Source organism: Odocoileus virginianus, chromosome 6, assembly GCF_023699985.2.
Source record: "Odocoileus virginianus isolate 20LAN1187 ecotype Illinois chromosome 6, Ovbor_1.2, whole genome shotgun sequence".
Lineage (NCBI taxonomy): Eukaryota > Metazoa > Chordata > Mammalia > Artiodactyla > Cervidae > Odocoileus > Odocoileus virginianus.
Window position 1 is genome coordinate 46,874,248 of NC_069679.1, and position 18,907 is coordinate 46,893,154.

At 40.3% G+C, this 18,907-nt stretch overlaps 1 protein-coding gene across 2 annotated transcripts in view; it reads left to right on the forward strand.

The window, feature by feature from the left end:
• LEO1 (LEO1 homolog, Paf1/RNA polymerase II complex component) overlaps positions 1-18,907 on the forward strand; it is a 32,496-nt gene that overhangs the window by 12,556 nt on the left and 1,033 nt on the right. Inside the window, exons 4-11 of one of the 2 annotated variants that reach the window (XM_070469273.1) lie at positions 1,049-1,143; positions 2,184-2,329; positions 3,081-3,165; positions 6,868-6,962; positions 7,735-7,869; positions 9,070-9,205; positions 10,399-10,585; positions 13,300-13,402. In XM_070469273.1, coding sequence (XP_070325374.1) covers positions 1,049-1,143; positions 2,184-2,329; positions 3,081-3,165; positions 6,868-6,962; positions 7,735-7,869; positions 9,070-9,205; positions 10,399-10,585; positions 13,300-13,402 — 982 coding nt within the window. The remainder of the gene's footprint in view (positions 1-1,048; positions 1,144-2,183; positions 2,330-3,080; positions 3,166-6,867; positions 6,963-7,734; positions 7,870-9,069; positions 9,206-10,398; positions 10,586-13,299; positions 13,403-18,907) is intronic. The other variant, XM_070469272.1, reaches the window with a different exon arrangement.

Here is an 18,907-nt window from a genome sequence, read left to right on the forward strand (position 1 = left end):
GAAAATAATCAGGTGAGCACATGAGCATAGTCTGGAACCAAATCTGAGTTATCTCCAAGGTATTCCTGTATTCCATGGTCTGGATGTATCAGTTTATCCATTTATGAACTGAAAGACATCTTGGTTGCTTCTAAATTTCTAAATTATGAGTAAAGCTGCTGTAGACATTTGTGTGCAAGTTTTTGTGTGGATATAAGTGTGTAGATCCTTTGGGTAAATACCAAGGAGCAGCAATTTCTGGGGCATCTGGTAAGAATATGTTTAGTTTGGTAAGAAACTGCCAGACTGTCTTCCAAAGTGGGTGTGCCATTTTGCATTCCTACCTGAATCAGTGAATGAGAGTTCCTGTTACTGCACATTTTTGCCAGCATTTGATGTTGTCAGGGTCCTGAATTTTGGCCATTTTAATAGGTTTCCTTCTCTTTTTCAATGATCTGTCCTTTACCTCGTCTTAGTGACTCACTCTTATGATTTTACCCTAGACCATGTCATTACCAAAATTGTAACTCTTCTATAATCTCACTTTCAAGCAGTCTACCTTTTGACCACCCTCCTATCTTCCTGTCATCTCCTTTACTACCCCACTTTGGTTTATTACAGATTATTGTTGATGATGTTGTTTTGCCTGTACCTGGGTGAAGTTCTTCCTGAGAGGAGGGGAGCCTGGGTAGACATGACCTGTGATTTTAAAATTTGGAAGGATGACGTGGAGAATAGGCCTGTGTGGTGTGCTTAAGCCCCAAATTTGAGTATCTGGACTGTGGGAGGATATTTGGGCTCCTGAGGAATAAAGGAAAGTGGAAAAACAAGGATGCAGTAAGTAAAGGAGGAGAGGAGTGCCACCTGGTGCACTTTGCCCTTCACTGGATTTGCCTTCTTCCCTTTGCACAGACACTCTAGTTAGATCTGTGAGTGCGAGGCTCAGAGTTGTGTTTGGGTAGTTTCCAGGTGCTGGGTCTAGAAACTTTAGGAATATGTTGAAGTGAGAGCTTTGAAGAACCATTGTTACAGGTATTAAATACTGTGCCTTTTTCCTCTTGCATTGAAGATAATAGTGGAACCATGGATCTCTTTGGAGGTGCAGATGATATATCTTCAGGGAGTGATGGGGAAGATAAACCACCCACTCCAGGACAGCCTGTTGTAAGTAAAATTACCAATGAGAACTGGAAGAGAGAACTAAGTGTCTCTTTTATGCCAGGAAGAGGGAGTCAGTAACTGAATTGCAGTATGGAAATACAGTGAATGTGTGACTTCCTCATTTATGTAGAGAACTTCTGCTTATAAGAGGATTAGAAAAAACTGTCTTGAAACGTCATTCCGTGGAATACTACTCAGCAATAAAAAGGATTTATATATGCAGCAACTTGGATGAAGTTTACTGATACATGAAATTTACTGATATATGCAGCAACTTGGATGAAGTTTACTGATACATGAAATTTACTGATATATGCAGCAACTTGGATGAAGTTCCAGGGAATTATGCTGAGTGAGAAACAGCCAGTCCCAAAAGGTTAAGACTGTATAAATCCACTCCTCTAACCATCTTGAAATGACAGAATTATAGAAATGGAGACAAGATTAATGGAGATTACAGCAGCAGGATGAGGGCAAGAGGGAAGTGGATGCTGGCCGTAAAAGGGCAGCGTGAATCCTTGTGGTGATGGGAATGTCCTTTATCTGCCTGGGTCAGGTCAGTCTCCTGGTTGTGATATTGTACTGTAGTTTTTGCAAGATATTGTCACTGGGGGAAAGAAGATAGAAAGAACAGCCCAGTGTGAGGTGGGCCCACACTTTAAGAGACTAGACTGCATGGACCTGTGAATTGAATAACATTTATTTGAATGTTTTTCTTGTTCATGTTAGCAAGTGTTTTTTGTTGATAATTTTCTCTAATTTTAATTGATAAAGTGATTTCATATTCAAGTGTTTGTTAATTTCACATTTCTGTTGGTGAGTATGTGGAAGATAGATTTATCATAAAAGAGATGTTTTCTTACTTTGATGCTTCTAAACCAATCTTGTTTTTCCATGAGGGTTTTGGGGGGTTGGTTGGTAGAGATGGATAATAGCCCTGAAGTCATGTCTCACTTTACTTCTTATCTGCCTAAACGTGGAAATGGAGCTGGACCATCTCTAAAGTCCCCCATCAAGCTCTAAAATTCTGTGACTCTTACTAGGATGAAAATGGATTGCCTCAAGATCAACAGGAGGAGGAGCCAATTCCTGAGACCAGAATAGAAGTAGAAATACCCAAAGTAAACACTGATTTAGGAAATGACTTATATTTTGTTAAGCTGCCCAACTTTCTCAGCGTAGAACCCAGGTAAGGGAATCAGTTGGTAGTTTTTTAATGTTGGATAGGAATGTGTAGAATGTTGATATTTTTCTTACTTTGTATGAATTGACTAGTCACAAAACGGAAAACTCGTCATGTATCTCTGAAAAAATAAAAATCGAATATTTCCTGTGATAGAAAAAGTATGGACTATTGGTAAAGGAGATTTATAATGCTTGTAATTGTTTTTAGCAGTCTGTTACTTTCTTATGAATTAACAGATATCACTAGTCTTGGGTGTTTCTGACTAATGAAGCCCTGAAAAAACTGAAATTGAGAGTAGTGAAGTTTGCTAGAAAAACTGCAGATGTCCTCTATAGCAGCCATTGTGGGTCTAGAAAAACTAATGGTTTGGACTGTTAAACAGCATTGATGGATATTATTCACTAAGTGACATGCAAGCTCTTTGTGCTATTTAAAAATTTTTTCCTAAGCAAAATGTGGAAAGCTAGGGTATACATGGCCTACTTGTTCAGAGACTTACATAAGAATTAAGAGTACTTGAATATTTAGCCTTGCTTGCTCTTTATTTCAAGCAATATGTATTTTTTTTTCAAGCAATATGTATTAATACCAAATTTCAAGAAGGTGCAGTAATTTGAATACATCCTTATAGTTGAACATGAAGATATTTGACTATTATGATTTTTAGTTATTATGATTTTTTTAAGTTGCTTTATATAGCAGGAATATTCCTTACAAAATATGATTAATAGTTTATTTTAAAAACAATTTGTAGACCATTTGATCCTCAGTATTATGAAGATGAATTTGAAGATGAAGAAATGCTGGATGAAGAAGGTCGAACCAGGTTAAAATTAAAGGTACCATTCTGTGCTTTACCCCTTTCTTTTTTTCTTTTATAAAGTAAAACCTGGGGATGCTAACTTGAGACTTAAGTTTTTGAAAATGATCTTCTCTGTTTCCTGTGTCATCAAAAAATGAATTGTCTACCTTTTCAGAATATTTTTTAGAAAGAAAATAGCATAGATTTTTCTCTGTGAAGGCATCACTTTTTTATCACTTTTTTTTTTTTTTTGCTATATTACATCTTTTGGTGCTTTAAAAAAATTATTAGCTACTTTCTTCAGAATAAGTTGTACTGTGGTTTGTGTTTAGAACAGCTCCCTCCATATTTGTTGTGGGTTAAGATCTAGCAACTTCCTGCAAGGGGAAATTATCTTCAGGCTCTTTGATCTATGGATGAACAAATCATATACAAAAGAAGAATTTATTACTGCTACCTAACACTTCACCACATGGCTGTCTTTGTATTTTTCTAATTGTTCTTGTTCACTATTAGGAGAGATTTTTATTGTGCTAAATTCCTATTAATGCTTCTCTTTGAGACCTTGTACTGTCTGGTTACTCTGTTCAAGGAGGGCCTCTAATCTTCCTTTAATCAAGGAGGATGTAGGTTTAAGTAGATGGTTTAGAGCTGAGTTGTAGCACAGTAACAAGAAACTGTTGAACTCATGATACCGAAACTGGTGCCATGCATTTTAAATTCTTAAATCTGAAGATTTCCTGTAAATACTTTCTTTTTTTTCCAGTAGATATTGTACATGGTATTAAAATATTAAGAAGTGAGAGTCTGGCCTTCTTAGAATTCAGGGGCTGAACTTTTAGAATAATTCCATCTTTCAAGTTTAATGGATCCATAAGTACCTAAAGAACCTTGATATAAAATGGTTTCTCTAAAAGGCGTGAGCTTCCAAAGCTTTTCAGTGAAATTTCATTACTCCTCCCACTTAATGGAAATGTAAATCAGATGAGAAAAGAGATAAACAGGCACCATTAACTTGGTCAAGGTCACACCATTATATAGTACTTAGGCTTTTTTTTTTTTGCTCTTCTTCTTACTTCCCCTCCTCTCTCTCCATGTTAGGTTATCTCTTAATGTTTCCTTTGGAACATGTGTATATCTATTGTTTTAAGGTTAGCACTTAATTTTTCGTGACTGTTTTAGTACCTCTGTAGTTACTCTGTTGCTTTTATTTCTCATCATTTATATAAATTAATGTGATAGTTCCTTATTTACTTTTTACTGATTTTTACATTTTCCCCTTATGTTCTATCATGATACATTGACAAGTGTCAATGTATCTATGTTTTAAGGTCACATAATACCAGACTCTAGTTAATTAGCATTAATGCCTGGAAATAAATGTTTTACTCTGAAACCTTAGTGTGTACACTACAAAATGTCAGTGTATAGCAGACTATTGTTTTTTAAAACCTTGATGGGTGATGGAAAATAACCTTGGATCTTTGGTTTTTTTGAATGATGCTCTTGAGACAAGGCCTACCATTCTTAAAGAGTCAGTTGGTGGTATGATTAATTCTTTAATGAACAAAGAACCAGGTACATTTTATGTACCTCTCTGAGGTTCTGTGTCTTTAGAAGTACTTTAATGTGTCTTTCATCCCAATAGGGTAAGACCTAGCAGAGTATGCTATCACAGCATCGTTATTATTTGAATCACCTTATACAATAGGAAGCGTTTCTCAAGGTGGCTTCACAGTTAATAATGGCCCGTGTGTTTTCATATTTCTGTGTGGCTGACCTGTCTTATGCTTCCCTTGTGGCTCAGCTGTAAAGAGCCTGCCTGCAATGTGGGAGACCTCTGTTTGATCCCTGGGTTGGGAAGCTCCCCTGGAGAAGGGATGGCTACCCACTCCAGTATCCTGGCCTGGAGAATTCCATGGACTGTGTAGTCCATGGGGTCGCAAAGAGTCAGACACGACTGAACCACTTTCACTCACTCACTCAACCTATTTTATAGGACTTCTCTGGTGGCTCAGTGGTAAAGAGTCTACCTGCTAGTGCAGGAGACATGGGTTCTGTCCCTGGTTTGGGAAGATTCCCCTGGAGAAGGACATGGCAACCCACTCCAGTATTCTTGCCTAGAGAACCCCATGAACAGAGGAGGCTGGTATGCTACAGTCCGTGGGGTTGCAAAGAGTCAGACACAACTTAGCGACTGAACAACAACAACAAACCTATTCTATTTGAGAGGGAAGGCAGGGATAACGACAGATCATTTTGTTTAGCTTCTTTTATTAAGAAAAATTTCAAACATAAACAGAAATAGCAAGAACAGTGTAGTAAACTCTCATGTACCCATCATTCACTTCAGTGGTTGTCAGGTTGGACATCTTATTTCATCTGTATTCCTCACCCCATCTTACCCAGACTGTTTGGAAACAAATCTCAGATATGACATCATATGTAATATTGAAAGTGAAAGTCACTCAGTCGTGTCCGACTCTTTGTGACCCCATGAACTATAGAGTCCATGGAATTCTCCAGGCCAGAATACTGGGGTGGGTAGCCTTCCCCTTCTCCTGGGGATCTTCCCAACCCAGGGATCAAACCCAGGTCTCTTGCACTGCAGGTGGATTCTTTATCAGCTGAGCCACAAGGGAAGCCCAAGAATACTGGAGTGGGTAGCCTATCCCTTCTTCAGTGGATCTTCCCAACCCAGGAATTGAACTGGGACCTCCTGCATTGCAGGCGGATTCTTTACCAACTGATCTATTGCATTCTTAATCAGCCAGCTTCATAGTTTGTTTATTTAGTGAGGAATAAAGAAGGATAGGGGGAAACTGGAAAGAAATCATTAGGACACAGTTGTCGAGTCAGTTAACAGAGGAGATCCAGAAAATCTAGCTGGGAGTGGGAGTGGCTGCTGTCAGGGTAGACGGTAGGGGCAGAGGCAGGGGGATGCTTGGGCTTCAGCCTGTCGGTTTTCAAAGTGCTGGCTTTTCTTTGATGCCATCTTCGTTCACATTCTCTTTCTCCTTGTGAGTGTGACCTTTTTCAGTTCTTTGCTGTCATTTTAGTGCATTTCCAGTATGTGGCATGGATCAAGTACATAGTGTGCTGTATTTTCCTGGAGGTCCCATTGAGTTTTTAATTTAAATAACAGTGGTTTGCATTTTAGGAAGACTTTGAATATTTTGCAAATCTGTCTGGTATTCCCCCCTCCCCATAAAGTTAAGATAAAGTTAGACTCTGAACCTGCTCAAACTTGGGGTTTTTATTTTCATAAGGTGCTGTTTTTTCCTTACCTGTATGTGGGGGTTTCCTTATCTTCCTAAGCCAGTAGGCAGAGTTTTTTAGTCCCACATTTATTGGGTTTTTAGTTCTATGAGAGAACCTGCTTTATATAGGAGTCTCAATCCTAAATTGCTATTTCGTATGGCTTCAAAGCTTATTTCTTGTCCTGCTAGCTTTTCCTGTGTCTTATAACTTCTGGAGGTTACTACAGATTTAGCACCTGCTCAGATGCCCTGGCACTGAGCTCTGTTTGTAGTTCCAGTACTACGAGTAGAAATTCACTTAGGCATATTTTCTTTCCGGTTGTCATTTTATCTAATGTCTCTAGGTGATTAAAACAAGAGGGTTTCAATGTTCTTTTTTCTGTCACTGTCTGTCCATGCTTATTCTGTGATTATGTATCTCTTGAGGAGAGAAGATGCAAAAATGACAGTGTTCTAAGGCACTTGTATTTTTAAAACAGGTAGAAAATACCATAAGGTGGAGGATACGCCGGGATGAAGAAGGAAATGAAATTAAAGAAAGCAATGCTCGAATAGTCAAGTGGTCTGATGGGAGGTGAGCACAGATGCCTGAAGAGTGTGGAAACATACAGAATGTGGCTGGGAGGGATGATGTTTTGGAATAAGACCTTATTTGGGGTATACCTCTTATTAAAGGATTTCTGTTATTTAGTCTCTGGCATTGTATAGAAAACCTCAGAAATAAGTAAGCAGTTGAGGGTTGTACAGGCTGGTGGGAGACTTATTAAAAGTAGGCTGGACCCAGGTTGGATGCATGAGACAAGTGCTCAGGCCTGGTGCACTGGGAAGACCCGGAGGGATCGGGTAGAGAGGGAGGTGGGAGGGGGGATCGGGATGGGGAACACATGTAAATCCATGGCTGATTCATGTCAATGTATGACAGAAAACACTACAATATTGTAAAGTAATTAGCCTCCAACTAATAAAAATAAATGGAAAAAAATAAATTAAAGTAGGCTGGAAATATGATCGTCCTCTGGCTATAGCACCGTAGTCAGGAAAATTAGACCAGCTCCCCTGCCCATTGCGTACTCCTGCCTAGAAGTTGACACTTTAGTAAAACTGCCCTTCACTGGGAAGGTGGTAGGCGCTGAGTGAATGTCACAGCATGTTTTGCTTCCTAAACATAAACACACAGCGTTCTTTACTTCTATGTAAGTCTTTTTTCACATCATGCCTTTTTATTCTTCCCTTGCTTCTGAATTCTGTGTTAGGAGAGAAAGCAGCCATTGATTCACATTCAAAGAGAAGTAAAAGGAGAGAGTGAGAGCTTTCTGACTAACATGTGAAGTGTTCCTTCTTTTCAGCATGTCCCTGCACTTAGGGAATGAGGTATTTGATGTTTACAAGGCTCCGCTGCAGGGCGATCACAACCACCTTTTTATAAGACAAGGTACCGGTCTACAGGGACAAGCCGTCTTTAAAACCAAACTCACATTCAGGTAATTACTCTTGTCAACGTACTATTTGTTAAACAGTAAAAGCAGTGAAATACAGGTGTTGTTCAAAATGCCTGACTCCTGATTGGCGTAACCTCACAGTATAGTTCCCCAAAGACCAAGATCTGGTTTTCAGCTCTGAAGGTTCAAAGGCTCTTTTGTCAAGTGCTCTGAAAGTTGCTGCTTCACAGGGAGCCAGGTCGTGCTAACCAGAGATCCAGGAGGCTGGTATGTAAACCAGAATGTCAGTGTATTAATTCTAGTGATTACTATAGCTGCCAAGAGGCCCAAGAGTACTAACTGGGCAGTGTGTCTTTCTTTTTAGTAAAATTTACCTGAGAGACGGATAGAGGTTCTTAGTGGGCATGCAGTCAGAGGAAGGGCAATGAGTTGGTAGGTGTGAAGGCCAAGGTCATCTGTTCTTTAGGCCCCTGCATCCACTACCTCTTCAAGCAGTCCTGCACACTTGGGTCAGCTGGCAAGCGCATTCCCCTTGTCAAGACAGGACAGGCAGGACAGTGAAATGTTCATGTTTTTCTTTCCTTGATTCTAAGCAGATCATCCTCCTTGGGTAATGCTTACCTTTAGAGTTGGCACAGTATTCTTGGTTATGAATTACATTTTCAAAATTGTAATGGTCAAGATTGTAGGCTTTGGAATCAAATAGACCTGTATCTAAGTCTCACTTCCACATGTATGACCTTGTGCAACTTTTCTCAAATTTTCCTTGCCTCAGTTTCCTAATATATAAAATGTAATAATTATCTCATAGAGGAGCTATGACAGTGAAGTCATGTAATATATAAAACACAAGAGTACAGTGCTTGGCACTCAGTTTTCAATGAATGCTTCTTGGTTTTTGTTTGTTTTTTCTTTTTTTGTTTTCTTTCTTTCTCTTTTAATTTTTACTTTTTAATGAATGCCCTGTGAACCCATCAATTTACTGCTTCTAGAGGGTGATCATGCTGTGCAAGCCTTTTTTACTCAACCTTTCCATATTTTACTTCACTTGTGGAGGTTAGAATGGTTTAGTAAGCTGCAGAATGAAGAAAGGTTAGAATCCCCATCTAGTATATGGTTTTGTGTCTCTGCCTATTTTTTTCTTGAGAATGGGAAATGCTCACTGGCCTCCTCTGATGTTGATATGGCTGGCTGACAAATGTATTTGCCAAACAGTGAGGTATTTTTGTTCATTTCCTGCAGACCTCATTCTACAGACAGTGCCACACATAGGAAGATGACACTGTCACTTGCAGATAGATGCTCAAAGACACAGAAGATTAGAATCTTGCCCATGGCTGGTCGTGATCCTGAGTGCCAGCGCACAGAGATGATCAAGGTATGTTGGCTGAGCTTTTTCCTAGAATTTTGATATATTAAGAAAAGCATTTCCCAAAATGTTGTTCATCATCTCTTATTGATCTACCCTTTCCTCCTTCCATCTGGCATGAACAGGGAGCTGGTTTCCATTTCCTAAACGTTTGGCAAATAAGGGTGATGTGGTGAGGGTCCTAAAACAGACCCTGGCTTGGTTTCTCTCCCACCAAGTCCTGAGAGCAACCTGTTGACTAAAAGAATCTGAACCTTCACAGATAATTTCAAGGATGATTAAATAAGTCATCCATGGCTGATTTGGCACCCATGTCAAAAATCAGTGGAAATGCTCGAGAATTAGTCTAGATAGAATATAAAAAGGCCAGAAGTTTCCTCCCTTTTCCGCTGAAGGTAGGGGGACTGAAGGACCTGCAGGCTCCAGGGTCACGTTGAGAGATGCCCAGGCCCTCCTTCTCTTCCCCAACTTCTGTGGAAATGCACAAGGAACCCGCTAGATTGTTTTTAATCCCTGTTCTGTTGACAGTGATTTTTACAGAATCAGAGTTGTATGCAGTAATAAAGCAATTAAACAAGAAATCAAGGGAATGCCAGAACATCCCTGACCTCTCATAGCCCGGCCTGCCTGGTGAACCTCAAGGTGTGGAAGCTAGGCAGATAGAAGAGAATGAAGGGTCTATTTTGGGGCTCAGGGCCCCTCTCCACCAGCACCCCCTCATTCTGCTGTTAGCTTTTGGGAGTGCCCTGGGTTGAGGGCACCAAGCAGGAATATCTGGGCGCCATGGTAGTTTGGTGGAGCCTGACAACTCAGGTGTGTGTCTCAGGGTGAAGAGAACCTGCCTCCCTCAGGCATCCGCTGGGCACGGACGAGGTTCCTCAGGCTGGTCGTGCCGTCTGGACTGTTCCTGGCAACAGGGGACGCTGCAGCTCCCAAGGCCGTGTCCGCCAGTTGTGATGGGGCGGTTGGTGTGAGGGAGCCTCCTGCCTCTTTACCCCGTGTTATCTTCACACCTTAGAATTCAACAGGACAGTGACCGTGTGTGGGAACAGAGGTGTGAAATGGAGAGAACTCACCTTGAGGACGTAGGAACTGGTGTTATCCTGGGCAAGGCATTTACATGTTCTTGAGAGTAAAGAAGTTTCAAGTGGGCATTCAGTGAGTTCATCTTTTTAAAAGTTCACTAATTTGCTTCTTTACAGAAAGAAGAAGAACGTTTGAGGGCTTCTATTCGTAGGGAGTCTCAGCAGCGCCGCATGAGAGAGAAACAGCACCAGCGGGGACTGAGTGCTAGTTATCTAGAACCTGATCGATACGATGAGGAGGAGGAAGGCGAGGAGTCCATCAGCCTGGCTGCCATTAAAAACCGATACAAAGGGGGCATTCGAGGTGAGTTTGAGCAGAAATGAAATTTCGTCATTTCGGGGTCCTGGAATTCATCTTTGCGTTCAGTATACTGTGAATGCCGAGTCATTGGGCATTTTATTTTTTAGGAATCGGTGTTAATGAGTGAGACGTTTCAAGGTCTCAAGAGGTAGTCATTGTGAAATTCTCTTGGGTCAGCCTGGAAGAGTAGAAGCTGCGTGTCCTGTCACTTCTGGGCGCATCTCTTGAGCTTCTGCTCTCTGGTTTGAAAGTCTGCTAACTGTGTATCTTGGAACTTTTCTCCACTTTTAAAATTACTAATTAGGAATCAGGAAGCTCAGTTTTTCAGAGAATACATGTGTTTTCTTTCAAACTTCTCCATTGTATATTCTTTTCTTTCATAAGTACCAGTAATTTATAATGGTCATTCAGTACCTACTGAGTTCCAGGCAGACACTCAAATGTGGATCCTGTTTGGTCCTCATAACAATGTTATGACCCAGTTACTATTATTGTCTTGTTCTTTTTTTTTTAAATTGTATTAATTGAATACTGAACTAATTGCATTAGTTTCAGGGTTACAGTCTAACAATTCGATATTTGTATGTATTGTGAAGTGATCGCTATAATAAGTCTAGTTAGTTAATAACTTCTGCCACCAAAGATAGTTGTAGAATTCTTTTTCTTGTAATGGGAACTTTTAATATCTGCTCTCAGCAACTTTAAAATATGCAGTGCAGTATTATTAACTTTAATCACCGTGCTGTACACTATATTGCCAGGATTTATTTATCTTATAACTGGAATTTTGTACCTTTTGACTTCCTTCTCCCCCACCCTCCACTAATCTGGCTTCTGTATCTATGAGCTTGGTTCTTTGTTTTCTGTTTTTTTTCACATCCCACATATAAGTGAGATCATACGGTAGTTGTCTTTTCTTGTGTGACTTATTTCACTTAGTTTAATGCCTCAGGATCCATTTTTGTCTCACTCTTGTTGAGGAAACTGAGACTTTGAGAGGCTGAGTGGCTTGCGCAAAGACACAGCTGGTACACACAGAGTTCGAGACTCAGGCGGCCTGACTTCTGAGGCATCTGTCTCAGCCACAGTACTGCCTCCAGAAATTTCCCCACAGCCAGCAAGTGAGATGTCGTGCTGAAAAGTAAACTGAACCTGAGGTGGAAGACCAGGCTGGACACCCTGATCCTGCCTGCTCTGATCTTAGCCCTGCTACTTTCTAGTTGGATGACTTTTGGAAAGTTACAGTACCTCTTTTCTGTTACGTTATCAAGGAAAAAGCTGCTTATTAGTAAGTGTTTGCACCATGAGGTTGTTTTGAAAATTGATTGACATACTGCATATTAAATACTGTATCCAGTGCCCGGCATATAACAAGTACTAAATAAATGTCACACAATACTATCATCGTTGTACTTGCCACTCATCAGCTTCAGGAGTGACTCCACATCTCTGAATATACCACATTCCCCATCGGTAAAATGAGGACCTAATCTTCTCCAGATGAGCTTTAATAGAGCTTTGGGAATCACTGTACAAAACCTTGGGTCACCATGTTAATGGTTTTGCTCTGTTAGAATGATAAATTTTAAGAACACCCAAATTTCCCTTTCTCTGACCATCCCATGAGATGCCTTTCTCCTTTTTTTTTTTTTAACAGCAGCTGCATTTGTTCTGGTGGACTTTTTACACCCTTCATACCTGCCTATTATTTATTTTGGGACTACAGTATAAAGACCTTTTATTTTTTCGTTAGTGCTAATTTCCCACAGAAAAGATTAATTGGAGAAATACATGCCATATAAACTAAATAAAAACACAAAAAATTGAGGATGTCTTTAGGAGAGAGTTATATAATATTCAGTTCCCAGTGATTACAGTCCTAACAGGCAAGTTTATTAACGATCAGTTCTGTTCGGTAGGCAGGTAGGCAGGGAGTAGGGAGAACGGGAGGGCTTCGGGCTATTAAGTGAGGAAGTTGGTCTAATATCAACTGTTCTTATTTCACCCATGCTTCACCTGAGCTGGGGCATCAGCACAGACTTATTCGTCTCCATCTCCCTTGAAATGTCTACCTGGCAATAGGTGGTCTTTATCGGCCCTGGAAACCACCTCCTGTTTTATCTCCAAAGCTTTAGTTAACTGTTACTTGTATGAAAGAATGACTCAGGCTATTTTGGAAGAATAGCAATGTCTGTCTCTTTAATCATCTTGCACACAAACCTTAAAAAAAATTTTTTTAAATCAGTCTTGTATTTGAGAGGACAAGTACTTCGTTTCAACAGATCTCAATTTACATTTATCTTTAAAGTTTAAAAGTTTATTTTTGGCTGCGCTGGATCTTCACTGTTGCTTGCAGGCTTTCTCTAGTTGCAGCAAGCAGGGGCTAGTCTGTATTGTGGTGCACAGATGTCATTGTGGTGGCTTCTCTTGTTGTGGAGCATGGGCTCTAGAAGTGCAGGCTTCAGTACTTGTGGCACATGGGCTTAGTTGTGGCATGTGGAATTTCTCCTGGACCCGGGATTGGATCTGTATCCCCTACATTGGCAGGTGGATTCTTAGCCACTGTACCACCAGGGAAATCTGAAATTTTAAAAGTTTTTAACTGTTTGCTTCTTTGTAAACAATATATAGAAGGATCTGAAGATATACATCAGAAGAAAGATCCAGGAATGGATTATCTTTGAAAGTCACTCACAAATCTTACTCTTTGCTTTCAGAGGAACGAGCTAGAATCTATTCATCAGACAGTGATGAGGGATCAGAAGAAGATAAGGCTCAAAGGTTACTCAAAGCGAAGAAACTCACCAGTGATGAGGTAAAACCAAATTTATTCAATTCTAGAGGTTTACCCTGTACCCACAGGTTAATGCCTGGAATGAGGAGGAGCTCACAGCCTAGGAGCACAGACATATGTCTACACACTCCACTGAAGCTCAGTGAGATAAATCCAGAAGCAGGCTGGGAGTGGCCCAGATGAACGTCTGATACCTCTGCTTAGAGAAGGAGACCCCTTCTTGGTGTGTTGGAGGAAGAATGCTAGCACAGGGCACACCAGCCAGGATGGGCACGCCAGGTAGATGCAGAGGCCTGGGAGAAGACAGGCCCTGAGATAGCCAGGCTTTACTGGAGGACTGCTACAGAAATCATTTAGTGTGGGTAGACAGTGTGTGTATCTCTTTTTTCTTTTGCTCTTTTTAAAAAATTTTCAGTAAGTTTTAAAAATTACAGAAATAATTCTTATGGTAGAAAAATCTGTTTTCTTTTTATGTAGATGAACTAGTATTTGAAATAGTATTGAGTAATTCAATAAAATAAATTTCCATGTGTTACTGAAATAATAAAATTTCAAAGGAATTTTAAGTTATATTTTTAACAATCTCCTTTTCAAATTATGAGAGTTCAGGTACTGAGAAATTTTAAGTCTTTTTTTCAAGATATATGTAACTTAATACATGATATATGACATGTAACTTTATATAACTATATTATTTCAGGTGTACAACATATTGATTTGATTGATATATGTATATATTGCAAAGTGATTACCACAGTAAGTCTAGTTAACATCCATCACCACAATAGTTATGTATATTTTTTTCTTGTGATGAGAACTTTTATAATCCATGTTCTTAGCAACTTTAAGTTGTACAATAGAGTATTGTTAACTATAGTCACTGTGCTGTGCATTACATACCCAGGACTTACTTATTTTATTTAAGTCTTTATAGATTATTGTTATTTTTGGTGTTCTTGAACTGTTCTGTGGTATCCTACTTTGAATTTCTTTTAATTTCTCTGATTGGGATCTGTTAGACTTTCTGAATTTATAGATTGATATCTTTCATTGGTTCTGAAAATTTCTTAGCCATTAATTCTTCAGATATTACTTGTACCATTCTTTTCCTTTCTTCATGAAACTGATTAGATGCATGTTATTCCTTCTCACTCTATCCTCCAGGACTCTCAAACTGTCCTTCATATTTTCCATGTCTTTTTCTCTTTGCACTCTTGGATAGCTTCTTCTAGTTCACTGCTTCTTTCTTTAGCTGTCTAATACATTATTGATCTTTTAACTGTTCCAGTTTTTCAATCTCTAGAGGTTTAGTTTTTCAAATTGGTCATTAAAAAAAACCTGCTTCTACCAGACGAGGAAGAAGAAAAAAAAAAAATAATAAATAAAAAAAAAAAAAAAAAAAAAAAAACCTGCTTCTAATTCATATTTTTCAGTTTCTCCTTTATGTCTTTAAGTATTTTAAACCTACTAGTATGGTCTTTTATATCTGATAATTCTGAAGTCTTTACATATGTGGTTTTACTTCTTATTATTTCTGATAGTGGTTTCATGATGACTTATTTCTCCATGTGTTCTGTAATTAAATGATTGATTTACTCAGATCAGTGGACATTTTTATAGCCTAGATTGATGGTTTCCTCTGAAGATGATATATATTTGCTTCTGTCAGGTACCTTGGGACTACTTTAAATTATATTCTTGGAACAGGTTGTTTTAGTTTTACTGGAAGTATGTGTTCTGAGTTGTTGTTATGAATTTTCCTAGAAATGTTTAAATTTTTTCTTAATCCCCTCTTAATTAGTTCAAATGTTAGAGACTGGAAATTATGCTTGCAGGCATTTGAAACAGGGGTTGGCAAACTACATCCCGCTGACTAATCTAGCTTGCCACCTGTTTTTTTTTCAAATAAACTTTTTTCAGAATCTACCCATAGTTATTCATTTATCTATTGTCTCTGGATGTTTTCCTTCTGTGGTGACAAGAGTTGCTTAGTTGCAACAGAAACCATATGTCTTGTAAAGCCCAAGACATTTAGCCTCTGGCCCTTTACCAGGATGATTTGCTGACCCCTGCCTCAGAGAAAGCGGCTTGGGCTTATCTCTAGTTCACCTGAACAGTAAAGATACAGTCCTTTGGGGTCTGTTGTTAATCTGCTGCACTTGGCCTTAGTGTCCTGTTCTCAGCACCCTGCAAGGCATAAAAGCAGAGCTTGTGTTCATACAGTTTGGTAACTGTCTTCAAGGAGAAAGGCTGCTTTAAGTGCTCTGCTCGTCTCTGTGGGTTCTTGGTTTTGCTTAATTTTTGGCTTGTGATTATACCTTATTTTCTTGCCATCACTTGGGTTTGTTTATAGTTTTTCATCATTGTTATTTTCAGTGAGAGGGTTATTCAGAGGACTGTTCTGCCATATTGTGGAAACATTGTTGTGTTCCTGTTAATCATGATTTTAATGTACTTTGATCATTTTGGCCTTCTATGAACTGTGAACTTGCACGAGCTCTTTTCTCATGTGAAACGGAATTTTGTCCTTGTGTTACTGTTTGTTAATCACAACATTTAGTATTTCCCAGTCTTCCTTGGAAGTGGTATGCTATGGAAGATAAATAGACAAAATTGTTAAATTATTCTGCAACATATTTGTTTTAAATTAGATAGGAGATGTCTTAATGATGCATTTACAGTGTGTTGAACTGTTGGCAAACGGCAACTGTCATCTAAGCAGATGCCGTTTTATTTATTGGCAAGCAGAAACTGAATGAAAATTGAAAAGTGCCATGGCATGGGACTTCTGTTTATTCCTAGAATTCTCAGAAATGAGATTTCTACATGTGATCTATCAGATAGCCTTCTTTGAGGCCGGGCAATTACAAACCTGTAACTGCATGACTTAAAAATATCTCTTGCGAATGCCTCCTAGCTATCCGTTACAGGAGCTGCCCTCTACGTCCCTCACCTGAATATTCGCTGTGAAGTCTTCCTGTCCCCCTCATTTCTCCTTTCCTGTCAACAGAGACTTCACTTCTGCCTGGACCTCCCAACCTCCTCACCACCCAGTTCAAGTCCTGGGGTGGGTTACAGTGGGTGGGGGGGGCGGGGGAGTGGAGGGGAACGTGCTCTAGGCCTCTCTCCTTATTTGCACACTAAACCCCACCCACACGCCTTGAATCTAGGTATTCCTCTGAGATAAAGCCAGTTTTCAAACCTTAAGTCCCCGCACCAGAGAATGACCATTGTCAGGAGAGCATCCCTTGATATGGGGGAAAGGACAGGGCTCTGCATTGCTGAATCTTGGCGCTACCCTCTACCTCTTGTATTGGCTTCAGCAAGTCATCTCACATTTCCAAGTCTGTTTCCTCACCTGTTCTATGGGACTTACGCTGTCTGCCTTATAAAGTTGTATTCTAGTTAATAACAGCTATGAAAGTAGGTGTCACAGTGAATGCTCACTTCCCTTCCCCAATAGGGTCTAAGTTACAAAAAAGAAAAATGAAGCTTTTCATACTCCCTAATTTTTGTAAGCAGAGACAACTTTAGAAAACCTAAATTACTTCCAAAGTGAAAGGTTGGTAGTAGTAGAAGAAACTGTGGAAAAGGGAAAGATCCCCGTGGAAAGGAACATGCAGACAATGAGAAGAAAGAGTGGCATGTCCAGGCCTCCACTTTGTTGAGTAAAAGAGGTGACCTGCTGGGGACTGCCTAGAATGGGACGCTGGTGGTCTGCTTCCTCTCTGTGTCTCCGTCCTCCCCCAGCTCTGCCTCATGGACCCTCCATTCCCCCTTGGCAGCTTCGCCTTTCCTGTGAGAGGCCCCTGTTTTTATGGCGCCATCAGCAACTTGGAACAGCTGCAGCCCCCACTCCCCTCCAGTGTGAGGCTTTCCCGGGGCCGAGGTTCAGATTGTGTCCCTGGAAGGCTTGGCTCTCTGGGTGTTGGTTTCTTGTACTTTAAGATACCTTAATTGGTATATATTCTGAGGTATATTTTGGGTTAAGTAAACTCTGAGAGCTGTTTATAATGCGAGTTTTACAATCAGCCTAAAAGATAAATTGTTAGAAGACAGTTCCTGTATAATTGTGGGTTGCCTGTTTCTTTGTCTTTAGGGACCCGCATTCATGACTGTGAGGCTTCCCAGGTGGTGCTAGTGGTAAAGAACCCACCTGCCAATTCAGGAGACGTAAGAGGCTTGGGTTCGATCCTTGGTTCGGGAAGATCCCCTGGAGGAGGGCATGGCAACCTACTCTGGTATTCTTGCCAGGAGAATCCCATGGACAGAGGAGCCTGGCAGGCTATAGTCCATAGGGTTGCAGAGAGCCGGACACGACTGAAGCGACTTAGCATGCAGGAACTCATTCATGACTATATTAGGAAGCTTTGTGTTCATCCAGTATATTTTTGTCATGTGTTGTATTTACATGGCACAGCGGTTTATCCCAGCTAAGTTTGAGACAGAATCCCACACTCCTAATTTCTCAAAATGAGATCTCCTGAAGGCTGCCACTAACTTTCTAAATCCTGAGAGTAGTAGGTCTGCATGCCTTTTCTGGACTTCACTGTGCTTGTCTGTAGCTGCCAGGGCAGTCAGTCCTGGAAGGGTTTTCAGAGTTGAATTCCAGAGTGTCTTACCCCAGACCGAGGATTAGAACTGGTGCTGGTTAGGCCCCTTTGGGAGAGCTTTGACCTGGCTCCTTCCCTCCCAGCTGTTGGGCGTTGTCTGTGACCCTTCAGGACAGGTGCTCCCACCTTTTAGAAATACTGTGCCAGCTGTTCTTTTATTCACCCAAACCCATTAAAAATTTTTAGAGCTGAGGAGACCACACACACTGAAATTTACTTGGGCAAGGTTGCCACAAACAGGCTTGCGTGTAAAGTGTTTAAGATAAGATTCATCAGCTGAAAATAAATGAAAAATAGTGGTGGTAGTCAATGTCCTCCTCCTTTTGCCTGTGTGGGGTTAGGAGAGAAGTATCTGGGTTTGCCCAAGCCTGGGAAGTAGACAGGAGGCTAGTAGAGCCTGGGGCAGGATTCATCTTCCAGGCTTTCTGTTAGAGTAACTTGACTGCCACCTGCTGGGAAGTAAGTGCAGGGGGACCTCTGGATCTCTTCCTGTGGATTATAACTGTCCTGTTTGAATTCTCCTATGACTTCGGATCTGTGGGGATGCATTTGGGATAATAAGGCAGAACACAAGTGTGGGGTACGATCTTGGCCCAGGCATAGGGACCATCAGAAGAAGTGGCCATGCCTGCTTGGATGCTATGTCCAGAAGCAGTCCTTTGGACAGGGTAGTAAGAGGCCTGGCCTTGCCCGGCTTCAGCCTTCAACTGTTCACCCTGTCATATTTTTCATGAAGAATCTCATTAAGGCAATTCTGGAGTGTCATATTTAGTATCATTTCATTTTCACCAACATTTGATATTAATTCAGTGTTGATCTGTTTGAAATCTATCTGTAACAATTGTTTTAACTTCCTGAGTTTTTTGTTTCTGTTAGAACACTGTGCAGCATTATTTTAAGCTTTGGAAGCTTGTGTAT